We start from the raw sequence: 20,909 nt of genomic DNA on the forward strand, positions 1-20,909 counted from the left end.
AAGTATTTAAATACAAATCTGAAACAATGGACAAAGATGAAGACCAGTATGATGTAATAACTTTTGGAGAAATGTAATTCAGTGTCTAAATCTCTGTTGAGTTATTAAAACTGTAATTATATAATAATTAGTGGCAAAAAAAGAATACAAAAAAAAGAATAAAGTTAAACGTTTGTGTTTTTAGAATGAAGGATGAAATGTGTAATGATGGAATAACATATATTTGCCCTGTGCTTTCCTAATGATTCGTCACACGTCAAATGAATCACCGGAACAACTGCTCTTACTTTGTAATTCTTCTTTTACTATGGAAATCCAAAGCGGAAGCTCTGGTTGAACTCGGTCTATCTTGACACCGAGCCTCCGATCCTGTCCAACTCTCAGACTCTGGATCTGTCCTCCGCCTGTTTGTCTCTGTCTCTTCACCATGGAGCGGAAAGTTGCTCGGGAATTTCGACACAAGGTGAGAAAACGACATTTGCCTCTTCGGGCGATGATAATACCTCAAATGTAAAGAGCTGCTTGTTTACCTGGGGGACAGTGAACCGGCTCAGGTGTCTTCACCTGCGGACAGCGGGATGTTGAACAGGCCTCAAGAAACAAGACAACACAAAACAAGTAGCAGCTAAAATGATCAAAGACTTCGTTTTCAAATAGTGCGGGTGATACTTTATAAATAATTTATATTACTACAACCAATAATATTAATAATAATAATAATAACTTTATTAATATAGAACCATTAAAAACACCCATACTAGTGTATCACTTACTATTAAGTCCAAGGGAAACATACAGAGCTGTTAGAGTTGCTTATATATTGTAATTATAACTATTAATATTAACATAATTTTAGAATTAACCTCAATTACTTAACTGCTTTTCTCAGTGAACTTTTCCATGAGATGGCAAAGAACAACTCTTTTGAGACGTATGAGCATTATTTCACTTACAATGAATCTTCATAGTCTATTTTAGATCTTAAACATATGTTGTTAAGTATTTATATTCTAGGACATCAATTCTGTATACGTCTGAGGTCACCACCAGAACAACACAACGATACATATTATGTGGATTCCTGAATTTAGATTGAAATGCAGAATGTTTTATTGGTTTGTAAAACATTTCCAGCCCTGAAATGTTAAAAGTGTGAGAAAGATATCAGAGGGAACTTGATATGTTCAGGGTTGTTTTTCAGCCCCGCAGCAGGTACAGGGATCACCACCGACACAGCCACACACAGCCATCTGTGGTGCAGGCAGGCTTGGTGCCATATTGTGGACTCTTCACAAAGGGCATCCTCGCATTAGGTAATGTAGGCCGTCCCAGAGATGAGCAGCCGAGCGGAAGAGATGGGACAATTTACAGGTTTTAATCAGAGGCAGTGGGGAGTTCAGGGCACAATCAGGCTTTGTTTCTCTGTGGGGACATGGTCATAGTCATCTCTGGTTGTTTGGCTGAGTGTGTGTCAAAGCAACAGTCCAGATTCAAACTGAAGAACTGTATTATCATGTGCGTCTTCTTTGTTAAATTGCCATTTAAAGGTTGATATCCTCTCAGTAGGTTTAAGTCTATACACTGCAGGCAGGACATCATAGTAGAGCAAACTTACACAGGATCTTAGTGTGTGAAAAAAGTCACACTCTCTAAAACACAGTGTGCTTTTCTAAATCAATATGTGATGAGCTCTTATTTTATTGGACTATGGTGCCAAAGTCTGCATGTAGTGCTGGATGACTGTGTGTTACCGCCCTGAGCAGGAGAAATTTACGAGAGTCGTAAACACCATGTCACACACCCCCTCCCAAGGACCTCACAAGCACGGCCATCAGAGCGTGCAGTTAACACTCATTAAACCACTGTGCAGCCCAGTTGATCTGCATTAAACCCAAAAATAAAATTTGTTCAGACAGCAAGGCAAAGTGTGTGTGTGTGTGTGTGTGTGTGTGTGTGTGTGTGTGTGTGTGTGTGTGTGTGTGTGTGTGCGCGTGTGTGTGTGTGTGCGTGTGTGCGTGTGTGTGTGGTCAAGGTATTAGTCATGTTGTGTGGACCTAAATCTGTCTATACCTAACCCAGCAGATTATGGAGACTTGTCGTCCCCATAATGTAAATTATTACATTTTAAGGTAAAGACATGTTTTAAGGTTACGATATAGATGGATGGGATGCATAGATATTATTTTCAGATGTCCGGGTAGCTCATTCACACACAACGCAGCAAAGACAAATTCCTATAGATATATAATTATTTAAATGAAATGTTTTTTAAATACAAATATTACTAAATGACACATAAATCATATACATGGCAAGCCATCACATACATATAAATATACAGAATTATTCAATAGAAGTCAATGTAAAGTCCTCTGAAATGATGAAGTCCTGTGTGTGTGCTCGCGTGTGGGTGAACATTGGGTGTGAATGTGGACCTCTGTGTGTGTCTACTGTAAGAGGATACTGCTGACCTTCCCGCTGCAGCCTCTCCTCAGCTGTTATGCCATTATACCATTATTCCCTCCCTGGGGTTTGATAGTCAGGCAAGGGCAACTCATTAGACCTGCTTAAACTCTGAGGAGCCTCAGCATCTGAACGCCTGGAGCTTAAACTGAACTCAAAGGAATAAGAAAACCAACCGCTCAGGATCAGGGCTGAAGCTGAGTTTTGGACAGGTTCGATGAGAAAGACAGAAATGTGTTACATCAGTGATTGGCCGAAGCGGTTCCTCAAAACCCTCCTGCTGCATCTGAGCCGCCATCAGGTTTGTACGACTCCTACACACACACACACACACAGCGACGCACACGACTCACCCCCTGTGGCGTTGACAGGACCACAGGAGAGCGGTACAGTGTGTGTCTGTTGTTTCCTCTGAACCAGCAGTGAGTCGAACGATGGTGCCTGATGTGTGTCTCTTCTTGCAGGTGGAGTTGCTGATTGAAAATGAAGCGGAGAAGGATTACCTGTACGACGTCCTCCGCATGTATCACACGTGAGTACCACTCGTCTCACACACATCTGTATATTCACACCTGTATTTTCCTACATAAATAACCTGTTGATGGTCATTGGGTAGACTGGGCGGGTAAATAATTGCCACGTTGAACCAGTGCTGTATTGTTTCTGTCTATGCAAATATAAAATGTCACTGAAATCTAGGGTAAAAGCTTCATTTATTCCCATTTGCCTCACATGCAGCTATAATGTCTTCTTGTCGTTCTTAGCTGCAGGTGAAATTATGCTAAAATGCTTTTTCCGACTTCGATTGATTCCTCTGTAACTTATTAATGTTAAATGATCAAAATCTCTCAATCCCGCCTCAGTCCGTTCTGATGCACACACACTCACGCCTGCAGTTCAAACGGTCTTTATCCATCCTGGTTTCTGGTAACAGCCTGGTCCCACAGGGCCGATGGGGGCTACAGGTCCAATTCATCTTTGTGCAGAGGCCTGAGACTCCGCTGGTTTAAGGCTCTGATCAGTTTCCACTGTGCCCTGACAAGCCTGGCCAGTTATTCACAAAAGCTCTTTTTATGTTCATCCTCCAAACAGAGCTGAGTTTCACCTATTAATAATTCAAGGAGGAGACCAGGTGGACACATTTTATACAGTAGCTTTTACTTTGCTGCTTTAATGGATGTTCCAGTTACCATGTCTTTCTTTGATCAGCAAGAGACCGAATACTGGACTCTGCAGGGCATCATCATTTTTATAATATGGTCATTTTAAGTAAATTACAAATGTAAGATTAGGAAGATCTTTTGGCTGATGAGATCCTCTGCAGGCAGCAATGAGATCATTGAGCTAATGTAGTCATTGCATATTCAGAAGAAACCTGATTAGATACTTTAAAACAAATAAAATCGCAAATCAGGAAAGGAAAAATCCTATAAAATCATCTCTAATAATTTACAATGTCTTTGTTTCATATTTTATTGTCTTTTCCCGGCCCAATAACGTTTCAGTTCTGGATCTGATGTGAGGAGTGTACATCATATTAACATTTAATACTTGAAATATTTTCCTTTCCTTATTCTTGCTTTAGTGCAGCTTAGGTTCACATTTCTATAGTTTGTGTCTTGTACCCAAAGTCCATTACAAATACATTCTTGCCTCTCTGTCTTTCCCTGAAGAGCCTTCATTATTTCATTATTCAATATTTAAATTGACTCAGAATCTAGAAATCGTGGTACAGTGATGCAAATCTCCAGTTATCCTGCTCTTGCTCCCTCAGGTCGATGGATCTACCGGTGCTGGTTGGGGACCTGAAGCTGGTGATCAACGAACCAAAGCGTTTGCCCCTTTTCGACGCCATCCGACCTCTCATCCCACTCAAACACCAGGTGGAGTACGACCTCCTCACACCCAAGAGGTCACGGTGAGTACTGCCTTACCTTGTGCTAGTTTGTTTTCATATTGAAACCGTCCTCTTTCTCCCTTGCTCACTTTGATGTGGCTCACACATCCTGGCTCTTATCTCTGGTTTATTTCTCGCCTGGCTGAGCAGGAAGCTCAAAGAGGTGCGTTTGGACCGGACTCATCGTGACGGACTTGGCCTGAGTGTCCGAGGAGGCCTGGAGTTTGGCAGCGGCCTCTACATATCACAGATCGTCAAAGACGGTCAGGCCGGGAACGTCGGCCTTCAGGTGCTGTATGTACTTACGTATGAGCGCACTGTGATACCTTAATGCCACTAAAGGTTTAAACAGTAGATTCTAACTTATATTAAAGTACCATTTATAGAGGCATATATGCATGTAAAACAATAATTTTTTCAATAAGTTGCATAGTTGACTTTTTGTGTCCCTTGTCATAATTGCATGATCCACTAGGTGGTGTAAAGAACCATGTTTGTTAAACTCTACAGAGCCTGAATGTCTGTCACTGATGTTTTACATTCACTCAGATGTCAGTAACTGTCTGTGACACATTTACAACACGCCTTATAACCACTGCATGGTCTCTTGTCTAATATCTAGATTTATACAGCATCAAGACTGTCAGTAGAGGACAGTCGATTGTCTGTCAGTACCTGTTGGGAAACTGTCATCATTTAAATAATTCCCTCCTTTCTCTATGCTTTTAATCTGTTTCTTCTATAGTTCAAGTAATATTGTCAGAAGTCTATGTATTTTAGCTGCTTTAAAATTAAAGTTTTGAAGGCTTTTTAAAATGATGTTCCATTGCCTATTAATTATATTGAATCAACTGTCTGGAGATACATTAAAACTGTTCAGGTCCTGCAGTCCTGCAGTGTCAGCAGTTCAGTTGTGTACCAGCGTCCACCTCTACTATATGCCCCCTGCAGCTGCCCCTATTATCCTGGGATTTGCACAAGCAAACTAAGGTCAGGGAGACTGAGGTGGATAAGCTTACTCAGCGGTTTTGACTCTAGATTGTAAGTCACCACCACAAAGTGCATCACAAAGATGGAATCAATTAAAAGAATGTATACAAATTATGAAGACTAGTAGATTATATAGTGTCTGGTTTAATTAGCTGGCAGAGTTATATTATAAAAGAATCAATGGCTTCATCTGTGATCTGATGTGATGAATTTACAGAGCCTTTCTTCCTAATATCCCGTCCTGTGTGGATTTATAGCTCGGTGACGAGATCGTGCGTATAAATGGATACTCCATTTCCTCCTGCATCCACGAGGAGGTCATCAGTCTCATCAAGACCAAGAAGATCGTGTCGCTCAAAGTTCGACGTACGTAAAACACAAACTCATTTTACAACATCAGGATTGGATTGATGATAATCAGTGGAATCTTTCATTTTGTTATATATTTTTTTCCTCATATTTACAGACGTGGGGATGATCCCAGTGAAAAGGTGAGATGCAGTATTGTGTGATAAGATTATTCACTTGTTTATTCATCACTATCTAAGATTCTGCTCTCTTCTGTTCTCATTTGTTTTTCTCGTCTTCTCCAGTTCCTCAGATGAGCCGCTGAAGTGGCAGTTCGTTGACCAGTTTGTGTCTGAGTCAGGGGTAAGAACCAGAGTTTACTGTTATGGTTCCACTCCAACCAGTACGAGTTGTTGGTCTTTTCCCATTCTTGTGAACAAAATATCTCAAAAAAATCGAGATGAACGGATTTGATTTCAGTGTTCAAAGGTCTCAGTGATTTCGAATGAGGCTGGGAAAAAGAAAATCTATATTGACAGAAAGTGCACTGGATGGATGGTGGTGACATAAAACTTCAGGACTGTAATTCTACTTATCTCATGACCTTTGTAAGTTTGACACCAGATCAATATAGAATAGCTTTGTTTCTTTTATTCTCTCTTCCTTCCAGGAGAAAAAAAACAGCATTGCCGGCTTGGCATCGATGGGAGGGAAGGAGATCAAGGAGAAGAAGGTCTTCCTCAGCCTCGTGGGCACAAAGGGAATGGGCATCAGCATCTCCAGCGGCCCCACACAGAAACCTGGTATCTACATCAGTAACGTCAAACCTGGCTCTCTCTCTGCAGAAGTCGGACTTCAGGTGATTTCTCAGAAACATGAAATACTCACAATGGGATGTTCCTGCCTGCTGTGAACTGTGTCTATGTCTCATGGCAAAATGTAGATTGGAGACCAGATTGTGGAGGTGAATGGCGTCGATTTCACCATCACGGACCACAAAGAGGTGGGTTCAAATCCCCCGCAGCTCATGAGCCTCATGTATTAACAGACACCCTTCATCCCTATTCACTTGAAGATGTAATTTGTTTGGAGCCAGCGTCGATTTCTCACTCTGATGAAGCATGTACTTCACACAAGCAAAGAGCCGTGTTAATGGATTCCCAATAATCGTATTCATTAAAAACACTTTTAAAAATGAATGGTTATTGAAGTGTTATTATAATTTTCTGTTTTTCTCTTCTCCTCAGGCTGTGAGAGTCTTGAAGAGCAGCAGGAGTCTGACTATTACTGTTCTGACAGGAGCTGTAAGTATACTAGCAACTTTATTGTACATATGGTATTCACCACCATAGAAAACTTTTCCCAGAGTTTTACTTTCACATTTGAAGAAGGCAGCGGGAGAACGTCCAGTTCAGACACTTTGTCAGAAGCTTTTCTGGAAAATCTCAGGTAAATGTCTAGAGGTCAGAAAATGGAAATGAAATAAAAGTAAAAAATGGTTCGCCACTTTGCATTCCAGCTACGCACAGGTTAATGTGTCATTCTGTTTGGGAGACATGTCATTACAAGCCTGTGCCTCTGCCCGGCCCTCTGCAAGAGGAATATGGATCATCAGTCAAGTCCCTCGGCAGACTGTTTGCCTCAGGACTTATTGATGATGACTGTGTTTTCCTTGCGGCCTGTCTGATGCATTTATATACGCTAGTGTTTTTTTTTTCATTTTCAATATGCATGACAGAGGCTAGCGGTATTTTTTTTGTGATTTAACAAATATTTACCTGACATTTTGGTCCTCCTGTTCCTCCCATGCAGGTATTATTCTAATAAAACATAAATGAATACCAGAGGCTGTAATCAAAGCTTCAAAGTTTTGACCTGACAAAAACAGATTTCTTTCCCTCATTATCGTCTCAGGGCAGCGAGCTGTTCATGACAGACGAGGAGCGGCTGGCCGTGGAGTCTCGCCGGGAGCTGGACAGGCAGGAGCTGATGCACCAGAAGAGGGTGGCACTGGAGACCAACAAAATCCTCAAAGATCAGCAGGAGAAGGAGAAGCAGTGAGTGAACGGCGGAAACCTTTGACTCCACTTTCTTTAGCAATCAAAACTCCTCCGTCATCCTGAATTCTACCACCTGTAATGTCATTCAGGGCATGGCATTGTGTGGCCTGTGTACACCTGCAGCAGTACAGGCAGTACACTGAGTTTCCAAAATTTTTAACAGAGGAATCAATCATTTCAACATATGCTGCTCATTGACACGTCTGCATAAATCAGGTAGTTCCAGTAAAGTAAACACGAGCCGTGATGGTTTTCTGTCTATACCCGGAGCTTTACTTAATTGCTCTGCAGCTCCATCACCAGATAGATTCAGGCTCACTTGCAATTTGTCTATGGCCTTTATAAACTGCTCGCTATATCTGCTTACCATGGGCTGGAGGGTTTTCAACAGCAATATATTCTATCTTTTTTATAGTCCTGCACTGTAGCATGATGTGTTTATGTTGTGTTCACCAGGAGGAAGATGGAAAATTCTCAGAAAGCTGCAGAAGAAGAGGAGCGCTATCAGCAGGAGATGGAGAAGTACGCCACTCATTTGCCATAAAGAGCCAAATCAATATTGTTATAATAATAAATCTCATATTGCTTGTTTGTTATGTTGTCCTGTGCAGGATTGATGCAGAGGAGAAGAAGCACAGCAGAGACTGGGAGGAGGACTGGGGCAACAAAAACAGGCCGAAGAGCCCGAGGAGCCCGTCACCTGCTCCACCGGAACTAAAAACCACCACGAAGACGAAGAGCTCTCGTAAGGCCGCCTGGTTGAACCTTCTCTTTTTAAAATGCATGAATCTTCTAGTCCCTCTCACCTTATTCCCTCTCTCTGTGTGCACGGTCTCTTTCTGTCACTGTCGTGTGCCGTGCTGCTTTTAATGGCCTCTCCTTCTAAGCTGACGAAGGCAGAGAGGAAGACGAGGAGGAGGAGGAGGAGGAGGAGGAGGAGGAGGAGGAGGAGGAGGGCAGACAAGTAAGTCCCAAGCCTCAGCTGTGCATTGTCCCAGCTGCTTTCAGAGGATGTTTGTGCAAACACGCTGAGATTAGTGCTAGATCTCCTTTGGCAACCAGAATGTAGCTATAGGTGACACGTTTTTTGCCAGCGGCCGGAGACATCATGTTCTTTTTGAATGTGGAGGTCAAATGTCAAATATCAAGGTCACAGTGGCCTCTCAAAACATCCTTTTGGCCTCTTCAGCAAATCATCTCAAGTCTTTAGAGAATCCTTTCAAATTGGACCAGTTGTCACTTAGATTTGATTTCATGCTCAAAGGTCAATAGAACTGCGGGGCAGCAACTGTAGCTTATATAATTTATGTATTGTTAAATTCACAATGAAAGCCAAAATCAAGCTCAACATGAAAACTCCTCATTTGGTTTTACAGAAGAGTTTTTCTGAAGAACAGGACCAAACACAACTTCTTCTTGAATGCTGTGATTCTTCAACGCCTTGTTTTTCAAATGGACACCCTGCTTGGGGTTTGCTGAGATTTTGTTTGCAAAGTTTGGTTTTGATTTGATGTAACTATGAGGTTGACCTGTGCTCATGTCCGTCCTTAGCTTTCGGTTGGTTTTATCGATATGAGGGGAAACTGCCATCACTCCGCAAGGTACTGTCCGCTGTGTGAGCTCAGTGTGGTGTTCAGGTTAACTTTGACTCTGTCTTCATGACAAGGTGCTGGTCACATAACTTTAACTTTGCCTGCTGTGGCTCATTTAAAGTGTTTTCTTGTCCGTAGCTGTTTGATGTGTGGTTTGGAGTGGAAGATTTTGTCTGTCCCCCTCTGTTTATGCTGACTAACTGCTGGCATCTCAGAAGGGAGAGAAGAAGAAGAAAAAGAAGAAGGTGTCCAACACAGACACGCTCCAGGAGCAGAGGAAAAACAAGAAGGAGATGGAGTTTGAGCTGAAACTCGCTAAGGAGAAAGAAGGGATGCACGAGCGAGAGAAGCAGCTGAAGATCAATAGGCTGGTGCAGGAGGTATGAAAAGAAAGAGGGAGTTCACCCAAGTTAATTAGACTTTCATGACCTAATATTTATGATGCACATTATGTCAAAGTCACCTTCGCTTGTTTTGGCTTCAACTCAAATGCCACCGAGTTGTACATCCTGGTCCTTTGAGACCTGAGCAGCTGTGTTTGCATGTGCGTGAGGGTTTGACGCTTGTTGTCTGATGCTGCCCGGGCGATGCCTCTGCACCAGGTTTCAGAGACGGAGAGAGAAGACCTGGAGGAGTCTGAGAAGGTGCAGCACTGGGTTGAGCGTCTCTGTCAAACTCGGTTGGAGCAGATCTCCTGTGTGGAGAACGAATCCCCAGAGGTACAGAGTGAGACCTCTGTCCAACCCGCTCTTTGTTCAATGATGTATTGTCTGTACATGTAGGTTTATATTTACTGTTACATAGAGATGAGTAAAGCTCTGATACTTTGGCAGCAGTGGACCCTTCACAAATCCAGAAATCAATAAGAGGCAACTGTTCCCCAGCACGTTTAGCAAATGACTTGCCTCAATTTAATGTTTATCTCCGCCATATCATTTTCCATAGATTGGAAGGGACGGGGGGGAACAGGAATGTAAAAATGTGAATTATTATTTAGGCTGAAAGGAGAATCGACCTGAGCTGAAACGTTTTTCATGTCACTGTGACTTTAAGCTCTCCCCGCCACGCTCTCCTGCCTCCGAGCCCAAGGTGAGGCGTTTCCCTGGCGGCCTCCATCTGGCCACCACCGACCTGGACGACATCAACCTGGATGATGTTGATCAGAGCCTGAGGGGCCCACTGAGGAGACTGGCCCCCACTCAGCCCAGCACCAGCCATCCTCCCCCTCCCTTACCTCTCCCTCCCCCTTCAGCCAAACTGAACCCCACCATCCCCAACTACTCTCCTCCTCCCTCTCGAGCACCGGCTCAGCGCAGACCGCCGTCTCCACCTCTTAGCAGGAAACCTCCCGTCTCCCCGTCTACCTTGACCAACAAGGGGCGCAGGCCACACCCACAGTCCCACCCACACTCCCACCAACAGTCCCACCCACAGTCCCACCGACAGTCCCACCCACAGTCCCACCCACAGTCCCACGCTCAGCCTCACCCAACGCAAACCCATCTCGCTAGCCACCCCTCCTCCCACTACCCCCCCCAGTTTCAGTCCTCGAGGCCTCCATCCTCGCCTCAGCCTACTCCCCGGCCTCCTCCTCCGCCGCCACCCCCTCCTCCTCCGCCACCTCCGCCTCCCCCTCCACCGCCACCTCCGCAGCACTCTGAAGACAGGATGGGCAACCTTGGTTTGTACCGCCAGCATCCTCACCATCCTCACCATCACCTCCAACACCCACCCAGTCCGCCAGAGCACAGGAGTGAGTGGGAGACGGGCGGCTATCTCCCGAGAGGAGGGCTATACTCGTCTAACGCCAGTGAAATGTCCTACCCCTCTAGTCCAAAGGTTAGAGAATCTCATTTGAGAGGGATGGTGTGGCCGAATGGCTTTAACTGGTTGTTGGAGTGTTGGATTTATAGATGGAAATTTGAGTCAGCACTTTGATATGTAGCAATTTCTCAGAGTTGATAAGTTTTCACTGCTGCAGGATTCAATTTCCCTTTAATGCACAGGTCAGTGCATTAAAGCGTTTTTCGGTGTTATGGAATGTTTTATGCATGAAGAGAGTGATACACCTTATTAGCACGACTGAATTGGAGAGTCATTGATTTAAACTTTTCTTTGATCCTAAGAAAATACATCCAGAGAAGCCTTTGATATGCATGTTTTCTCAAAGCTGTGTGATTTGTTCTGGTTTCACCTGGTGTGTGGTGTGTAGTCCCGATGAAAGCAGCAAAATGTAAAGCTCATGAGAGGAACTGATTAGAAAATGAATCCTTTTGAATCCTCGCCCTGGGTAAGGTGTGTGAGTCTGGGTGTTTGTTGGCACCAGTATTCCTGCTGTGCTGCATGTGCCAGAGGTCTGAAGCATTCCTTTTATTTCACTGTGGCTCAGGTAATGAGAAATACGTCGCATGCCAGTCACGTTTCCACCTCCAGCGGTCCCCTGGTGAGTCGCTAAGGGAAGCAGGTCATGTTTTGCAAACATCCCCTGCTTTTTGAGTCATGAGCCTGAAAAATGATCAAATGAACCTGTGCTCAGCTGCTGCTTGTCGAAACACGATCTCTTCCCCCAATAGCAACTCGCTCCTAGCCCCCCCAACCAGAGGCGTCAGATGGCCCCTGTCATGTCGAAGCCCGTCATGCTGCCTCAGGCGCAGACGCACCGACCAGATCCTCACAAAGCTGCAGTCCGATCGGATGCCCTGGTATGGAACGCACCACATTACAGTAATCTAGTTCCTGTATTAAAACCTTGCTCCATCTAAATAGGGCCATAAAGCATTCAGGCGTCTGACACATTTTGTCATCATCGAGCCAAAGTATTAATCTCTGCCTCTTTCTCAACTCCTGGGGAGTCGGTCCAGACGCTCCAGCTGTTTCACAGAATCCCAGTGTGTGGTTTTAAGATTACACCAGGAAGACATTTATCCTTCCTGTCAAATTAGCTCTAGTGGAAAGGGGTAGATTATTGAAACTGCCAGTGGGACCAGTGAGCCGAGCAATCGTCTTTTCCACACACCTTCTTCCTCTATTTGATGGAGTCCCACGTTCATTCGTGAGAGTAGAAGGGTATCACTTCCACAAGCAGTCACTGGAGGAGACATGCTCTGGTGAAGGGCACCTTTATTGTGGAAGCTCGAGTGGGAGGGCACTATAAATCATATTCTACTCCAGATGTCTGAAAGTATGTGCTGGCAAACTGCCGCTGCACCCAACATCTTTATTCTATTGATGTTTTGAGATACAGTTTTTCTGGGTTTTATTTCATGAAATTGAAAATATTGATTTAAAAGAAAATAGCTCCTGAGTACAGTTGTGTTTACTGTCCCCTCTTGTTCAGTCCCCAAAGACTGTGGTTGTGTAATCGGATCTTGTTTGTAACTGGGTCTCAAAATGTGGAATCCTGTAATCTTTTGAACGACCATCATTTTGTTTCTACAGAAATCTACGAGAAAATGACCCTTTACTAACTTGATTTATATTATCATTAAACATTTCCGTACATAGTTTATTATCTCACACAGTAGTATCACATCTTCAGTACACCTAGATGCTCATTTTGTGAATTATGGTCCCATTTAGAGTCAAATATATGATAAAACACGATATGTATTGGAGCGATGGCTAAAAAAAATTAAACATGATGTCACTGGAGAAAATCACAAACTCATGGGTGATGTCATGCTGGGTGTTATTTTGTGTTTCAGCCTCAAGAAATGCTGAAACGGATGGTGCCTTTCAACTCGTCTTTTAAATCGAAGAACAAACGACAAGTAATCCATATATAACCACCACCCTCCCCCTTTTATTCCTTGAGTGCTGCTGCTCTGTTCTTTGTTCTGTCTCCATGCTCACACATCCGGTTGCCTCACGGTTCACTGGAGGCCCATTGGTGGCTCCTCCTTTATTTTTTCCATTATGTCCGCTGCTTCTCTTCCTTTAGGTCCAGTTGTGGAGCATCTGCATGGCCGCACTTTCATTGATTTGATGTTTGCTGTGAACATGCATGAGTGTGAATGCACATCACAATGATTTTTGCTGCAGTGATTTAATCTTTACCGGCATCAGATGGTTTATTTATTAAGGGCCTTCTTAAACAAGTTGTTATCTGTGTACAACACCTTCATGGAACATTTCTAGATGAGAATAGATTCACATTTGTTATTATTGCACAAAGTTAAAGCACAGAGAACTTGGTCCAACTTGACAACCGAGGGTTGTAGGTTGTTTCAGGTCTATTCTCTACTGACACCCTCCCCTGGGCGACCCAGCTGGGGGGACATCATTTAAAGGTTTGTGCCTAAGTTGCGTACAACCCAGCTCTGGTGATGTTTGTTGGTGGCTTTTTGTTTCTTGCATTCCTCTAATGGCAAAGAGAGACAGATCTGGGTGTGAGGACTGTGCCGCTGAGCCCCTGCAGCCGTCTCCGTGGGCTCGCAGCGGGCCAGATTCTGCCACCAGCTCTAGATATTTACGTATTCCTTGCGCCTGTAGACCTCCTCTGTCTGTCTACACAGGGATGCAGTTTTGCATCTAATCAGTAGTCTACAAAGTAAAGGTCAGAGGTTGTATCAGGTTGACAGTGTTGGAGGAAGCACTCAGACGTGCCACATTAACTTTTCCACTTGGACAAAAGTTACTTAATACTTGTTTTCAAATATAATGAAAGTATTACAATTTAAAGTTGCAGGTTGACCTCAGGAAGCGAAGGGAGTGACTGTCACCTGATAGTCTCATTAGATTCATCCATTATACCAAATGAGCCCTATTTGTTTTAAGTTTCCTCCGCCCTCCATGAAATTAAATAGCTGTCGCCTTTGTGAGGAATGATTAGAGATGATTTTGTTGTGTTTTGTAAGTACAGTCTCCGTCTCGTTGGTTCCATTTATTCAGTGTGGCGTTAAAACTTAAACACGGAGCTGGTTGCCAAAGGAAATCTGACGTGCACTTGATGCATCGACACGTTACACTGTTCACATTCACAGAGATTTAATCTGTGGTCTGTCTCTTTACTTGTTATCGATTCGTATTGATCCGTTTTTAATGAGCTGCATGTTGATTCTCTTTCAGGGATTTCAGAAATACGAGGACGGTTTTGATCCCTACTCAATGGTATCGTATGCCTGATCTTCTGAACACCACAACAAAGCAGAACATTTCATAAATATGCAGCTTTACATTTACAGATCTCTGCTCCGGCTTGTACGGAGACAGAACATTTCCTTGACTTATTGAGTTAATAAAATCACAGGAACAAAAGACGTACCCAAATCTAAATAACAAATTTGTTGCTTTGTTTGTGAGAAACGTCTGTTGTTTTTCCTACATACAATATTAATGGCACACACAGGTTATCTCCACTTTGGAGTTAGAAGGGAAGTTGGATTGACAACATAATAAACATACCTTTCATTGCTTCCCCTAGAAACTCATAGATATCGTAAGAGATGAAGGTCCAGCTGTAATAACTGAAACCAGCATCGACTTCAGATTCATGTTCAGAGTGTTATGACTCATTCTTCATGTTCTCTCCTCTGTTTATCATTTTACTTCCTTCTATATTACCGCTGTGCCCCTTTCCCTCTACTTTTTAAATCCTTATCCCGTTTGTCAATAGTTTTCCTCGGAGCAGGTAGACGGACGAGAAGTGAGGCTGCTGAGAATCAAAAAGGTAGAGACTGCATTCACGTAAAGAAGAACTGAGGTAAAGAGTTTCTACAACGGGACTGATGTTGTTTTTTGTCTGTTGCTCCGAAGACCGGACAGCTGGACCTGGCTCTGGAGGGTGGAGCAGACTCTCCTCTGGGAAAGCTGGTGGTGTGCTCTGTGTATGAGGGTGGAGCTGCAGATAGGCACGGTCAGTTCGGGTTTTTGATAACGTTCATGCTTTGACTTCATGTCAATTTCTAATCCGTATAAAAACACTTGGCAGCTTCCAGACAAAGACTCAAATATTGTCTGTTTTCCTTTAGGTTTAAGAAGTAGCAGGCTTAGCTGTATCTGTTTATTTATCATGGACAACAGCAGCTACACTGTCCACAGAAGCATTGTTTGGATGTGTGTGTAAATTTGTGAATGTGACTTAAGCGCTGTGTAAACACAGTCCATTTGCTGTTTAACACCTCTTTAATAACACAATCCAGAAACTGAACACTATAAACATTGATCCTGGGATTTATGATGGGGGCAGTTTTATAAGACTGTATTAATGTACTTAAGTAAACACAGGTTGTTAAATACGTCAATAAACTGGCAACTGAGCGTAGATCTCATCAGACAATGTCCCCGTTCAGGCTCTGAAAGCTAAATCTCATATTTGAGCTGCAAACACGTTAAACACTGAACACAAAAGTCCTTTGTGTGAACCAAACCTCGGAGAACAGAGTCGTTTTGTATTGTGTGAACTCACTGGGCTTAAATGCGTACATATTCATCACTGTTTCCATGGTGAACTGTGGCGAGGGGCGTGGCACAGCATCAGAAAAAATGACACCTGCTCTGAGAGCTCAGTCCAGACATGTTGCCCCAGCTCTGCACCACTGTCGAGGACAAGGGGCTAACACCAGTCAGTTGAGAGAGCCAAGTGCTTGAGAGCTTTTAAATGACAACTGTATTCATGTGTGCCGCTGGAGCTGGCACCTACTCTGCGTCTGTGTGTGTAAATATGTTTGGCAGTTTAATGTCGGATGTCTCTATTCGCAGGGGGCATCGTACCAGGGGATGAACTCATGGCCGTGAACGGGAAAATCCTGATCGATGCCACGTTGACCGAGGGACAGAACTCTCTTGCTCGAGCCTGGAATAGTGGAGGGGTATGACTCAGACTAGATTCCAATGAAATTTCATGAACCATTGATACAAATAAATGTTACCACAGCAGGGAGGGCTATTGGTTCTAGTCAAACCACATGAAACCACATTGATTGTTTGTACTTTGTGTTGACAGACTCTTTACCTACTGATTCCTTTTTTATTTATAAATATGTTTACTTTCCTCTGTCTTTTCAACAGTGTGGTCTTTTAGTTTTAGGGCGGCACATATTGATTTTTTCATTCACCCGGCACTCACACTCAAAAAGCCCCAACTGTGCTCTGATTGTGCTCAAATTGTTGCTTGGACAAAACATCTGCTCTCAGACATCCCCCAAACTCCCCAACCAAAAGAATAACGGTCTAGAGTTGATAATTTAAAGAATATTATTTTTGTTGTGGGTGCATTAGCTCTACTTCTTTGAGTGTCCTATGCGGGCGGTTATTTTAACTGGGTTCATGCTCTCCCGCCTTTCATGGCTTTATTAAAACATAGTAAGTAAAGCCAATGCACCCAGAACAAGGAGCGAGACGGTATAATTTGTCAACCCTAGACCTGGAATTCTGTCGGTTTGAGAATCTTGACACATACAGAAGATCAGTAGAGCAGAGGTTTCACACATTCACAGGAGGAGTGTGACTGTGAGGAGAAGAGGTGACGGCAGAGCGCAAGAAAATCTGTCCAAGCAACAAATTATCTGAGTGTGAGCAGAGAAAATTCAAGCCCAAGCAGTGGGTGAGTGAAAGCATCAGAAAATCGGAACAGGAAATCAATAGGTCTTGCTCTCAAACTGAAAGACCACACTCTTAAGTAAAACCAGACAAAAAACTCCTATTTACCGTTGGCTTTTTCAGGACTGGATCGATGTTGTTATCGCTGTTTCTCCTCCGAAGGACTATGAAGATGAAGTGTAAGAGTTCCTTTCGAGTCTTTTATCATTTTTTCTGGTCTACACATGTATAACCACGATCACCTTTGTTTCTATTTAATGGCAATTATGTGTGTGCACGTGTATGCAGCCCTAAATCAGCATCAGTCAGTCCCACTGTGAACAGAAAGGTGTTTGAAGGCAGTGCAACACTGTACAGACACGGCTACCTGCTTCAGCACTAGCTCAGCCTCGTCCTGGTAATCCTCGTAGCCTTCACACCTCCTCTTCTTCACTGCACGTCTCTGAGAGGATGTTTGGTGTGTCCTTTGTTTTTGTTTGCCCCCGTTTTTGTTTTATGTTCTCGAGTCTCCCTGTCAATCAGAAGAGTATTTTGGTATTGATTTCCCATCGCTGTTGTCAAACTGTCAGATTTATGCATCTCCTTTAAAGCGTGACTGTTTTCCTGAGAAGCTAGCGTGAGAGTGGATGTACACACAGTGTGCAGGTTTTCTTCCCCTGTTTGAAAACCGCCTCAGGGCGTTGTTTATTTATTGCTGTAGCATGTGGTGGACTGTGACACAGCCAGGCTATATAAGTGAAGACATTCATGACTAATGCGATCGGTGGACCATCCCACCATATATCTGTCAATTCCTGACCCAGTGAGCCGGATATATAAACATTCATACATGAAGGGCTCGTGTGGTATTGTCCGGTGTCGTCAGGTCACGGACGCTCATAAAAAGCAGCCAAGGACTCCTGCCAGCCTTCAGCAGTTGTTCTGATTGATGTTGTTCCACGGGACTGTGACATGTTAGGACATACACAGACATAAAGTGACACTGCTCTGGTAAAGTTAGAGCGAACATGTTACCAGACTTTGTCTCAAGCAAAAATCAATATTAACGACAAAAGGCTCACTGCTCATCCAATATCAGGCTTGGCTGAGGAGCTGGAGCTCAGAGAAATTAAACTGGATTAGGAAAAACATTTGCAGTCAAATCTGTGCAAATAACTTCTGGTTTTATAATCCATTTGTGTAGATTTGAGCAGGCGGCGGCTTTGTTTCCTGTTTCAGTTTAATTCCTCAGTCAAAAAACGAAAGATCAGTTGAGCCCTGAGTATGTTTTACTTCTTTGTTTGTCACCCGCATGTGTGTTGCTCTGTTGTGCTTAATGTGCAGTGACTAAAGCAAACGGTAAACAGAAGAAACATCCAATGCATACATCACCTAGAGGTCCAGTTAATAAATGACTTTACCCAACTCCTCTTAATTAACTCATTATTGATCCTTTCCTGTCTCTCTTCTCCTGCAGGACGTTCTTCTAATCTTTCACAACCTGCCAAGAAAACCAGACTGATTGAGAGGAAGTTTTTTTTTCTATTGATGATTCCTTCAAGATGCACAATCTAATTTTATCTCAATAAAAAATGACTGTTTCTGCTTTATCTTCACACACATCTGTACAAGTCTTTTTGTTCTTGACATTACTCGAATCTCTTTGAGAATCAGCCTTGTGTCATATTTTGAGATGTTAACAAAAGTTGATGTATATTGTCATTGTCACTGGCTTGCTCTAGTTAAGAGACAAATGACCATCCATCTTTCAGGAGGCAAACTGTGATCAATAGCACGTCTGTAGTCTGCCTTTTCCCAAAGCCCCACAGAGGACTGCAGCTCCTAAGCAGAAAGAGTTTCTGTATCTGTATTCTCTGCTTTGTGGCGGTGGCTCAGGAGGTAGAACGGATCGAAGGCTGATGGTTCGATCCCCGTCTCCACCATTCCTCGTGTCCAAGTCTCCTTGAACAAGAAACTGAGCCTTAAATTGCATTATGTTTGTCATATTAAAACGCAGGACTTTATATCTTCCTTTCACACGTTATTTGGAACTGTTGAATTTCTCTATATTATACAGTGTCGACCACACTATGTAAATTGCCTTGAGATAATGAATGTTGTGATTTGGCAGTATGCAAATAAGATTGAATTCCACATAAAATTTCTTGAAAAATGTAAATGTCTCCGTTTTGATTATTTGAAATATTAATAAACATCATTCTACATATAATAAATTAGATTTTATTTGAAGAAAGAAGTTTCTCTCCTGTTGCACACCCTGACCTGTGGGTTTTATTCGTCTTCTACATCTGTCTTCTGCATCGATTTCTTCTAACCACGTGCAGGCAGCTGTGCCGATTGGTAATTAAACGTTAAATGTCCACAGGGGGCAACAGCGCTCCTTCTTGAATATCAAGCTGCTGTGTGAACGAGGGATTCCTCACTGTATGAATAATTCTGCCTTTAATAAACCTACATGTTATGATCAGTTGACATATAGTGAGACTTCAAATGAGATTTAATCGTGGTAAATGGAAATTTGATGTAGTAGAGAACACAGGTCAGTGTATTATGCGATGTTCTTGCTTCGGGCATCAACCCACTTTACTGTTATATAACCGCTCGGTCAGCCTGTGTCGGTTGATCGCATGTACGTGACTACTGTCCGCAGCTGAAACCCGCCGCTCCACGGTTCATGTGGGACACCAGAGGAGGCCTCGTTAGAACATCTACCTCCTTCTTCCTCCTTATATTTTGTCCACCACCTCCTCCCTTCTTCTTCTTCTTCTTCTTCTTCCTCCTCCTCCTCCTCGGTACCCGGGTTCAGCACCGTGGACAGCTCCTCGCGCGCTGATGGTCAGACTGAAGTTGGGCACAGAGGAGTCGGCTGCGACCTGAGCGCAGGAGAGACGACGGTTTCCAGTGGTTTCCAGTGGTTTCCAGTGGTTTTATAAGCCAAGCGACGGATGTGACATTACTGAGTCTCAGAGTTTGTAGAGTCCGAGGCTGAAGCGCGATGATCTCACGGTATAAACCGGTAAGTGCTGCTGCTGCTGCGGCTCAGCTCGTCTCACCTGCTCCCTCACCTCGATCCATACTTTCACTTTGAATCGTGAGGGCTGCCCTGCTCACTTGCACCTGTGCATATACACAGAACATGCACTGGCTGCAGGGTCAGTCTGTGTAAATATGTTGTAAGTCACATTAGGTTATATTTACTCAATGAGTCCCTGTGTAATGGCCTCATGCACCACTGAGATTCATTCTCATTTCTAGAGGTGGGTTATGGGGTGTGAATTATTGGATGTGCTTATGTCACTATGGGAGGGAGGGCTGTTCCATTATGTTTTTACAGCTTTTTGTAAAAGAAGGTTCTTCTTTTTTTTTGGACATAAGATGTAAGATGGACAACCCACAGTGAGACAGAGGCCTACAGAACAGATTCACATAGAGGCTAAAATAAAATAATACATCATTCATCATCATCATCATTCACCTCATACAATCAGTTTGATCCCACTGACAAATTAACATCACTGCTACGCTCTCTCTCCCTCACACACACACACACACACACATACACACACACACACATACAAACACACACACACACTTCTAGCCTAGTGAGGAGAGGACCCTCACTGGCAAGTCTCCCTCTAAATGGTCCTCAAAGATATAAATACATACAGAGTCGTGTCTCCGTGGCTTATAAGGACATTTCATAGACTTCCATTGTCTTCCTTGAGACTTACTCTAACCATATGGTAACTTAAACCCAAACCTAACCTTAAATCTGAATTTACACCGTGGGGACTTCCTGTGTGTCCCCAGGGTAAATACAAGGCTCCATAATGTGACTGTAACCGGTTTTGGACACCACAATATGATTAATAACCTGGAACCCACATTCATACAAACATCTATCCTTATTAGGACTCTGCATTGAGTTCCATCCAATTTGAACAGTCTAACCAAACCGCCTCATTACACACACACACACACACACACACACACACACACACACACACACACACACACACACACACACACATCTGTCTGTATCTGTGGTAATCTGATAAAGTAGTATTGGTTTGCACCACA

At 43.3% G+C, this 20,909-nt stretch overlaps 1 protein-coding gene across 2 annotated transcripts; it reads left to right on the forward strand.

Moving 5' to 3' along the window:
• The first annotated feature begins 327 nt into the window (after nt 1–327).
• ush1c (Usher syndrome 1C) lies at nt 328–19,084 on the forward strand. Of its 2 annotated transcripts, XM_062390766.1 has the most exons (20): nt 328–463; nt 2,928–2,995; nt 4,238–4,381; nt 4,511–4,649; nt 5,608–5,716; nt 5,817–5,841; nt 5,944–6,001; nt 6,309–6,497; nt 6,582–6,641; nt 6,886–6,942; nt 7,553–7,695; nt 8,155–8,220; nt 8,310–8,443; nt 8,586–8,662; nt 14,358–14,399; nt 14,905–14,958; nt 15,045–15,144; nt 15,990–16,099; nt 16,953–17,008; nt 18,286–19,084. In XM_062390766.1, the coding sequence occupies exons 1-20, from the start codon at nt 428–430 to the stop codon at nt 18,296–18,298; spliced, it is 1,680 nt and encodes a 559-aa protein (XP_062246750.1). In that variant the 5' UTR covers nt 328–427; the 3' UTR covers nt 18,299–19,084. The 2 variants fall into 2 exon arrangements, with proteins under 2 accessions (XP_062246750.1, XP_062246751.1); XM_062390767.1 differs by lacking the exons at nt 328–463; nt 2,928–2,995; nt 4,238–4,381; ... (9 more) ...; nt 8,310–8,443; nt 8,586–8,662 and adding exons at nt 9,386–10,009; nt 10,344–11,129; nt 11,680–11,733; nt 11,864–11,992; nt 12,995–13,060.
• The last annotated feature ends 1,825 nt before the right edge of the window (nt 19,085–20,909 follow it).

This window comes from Platichthys flesus, chromosome 6, assembly GCF_949316205.1.
Source record: "Platichthys flesus chromosome 6, fPlaFle2.1, whole genome shotgun sequence".
In the NCBI taxonomy this organism is placed as follows: Eukaryota; Metazoa; Chordata; class Actinopteri; order Pleuronectiformes; family Pleuronectidae; genus Platichthys; species Platichthys flesus.

Excerpts from the sequence above, each read along its gene's own strand:
- ush1c (XM_062390766.1), top strand. The coding sequence starts at position 428 with ATGGAGCGGAAAGTTGCTCGGGAATTTCGACACAAG. Across the intron at positions 464-2,927 it reads CTCGGGAATTTCGACACAAG|GTGGAGTTGCTGATTGAAAA; the intron begins GTGAGAAAACGA and ends CTCTTCTTGCAG. Across the intron at positions 4,650-5,607 it reads CCGGGAACGTCGGCCTTCAG|CTCGGTGACGAGATCGTGCG; the intron begins GTGCTGTATGTA and ends GTGGATTTATAG.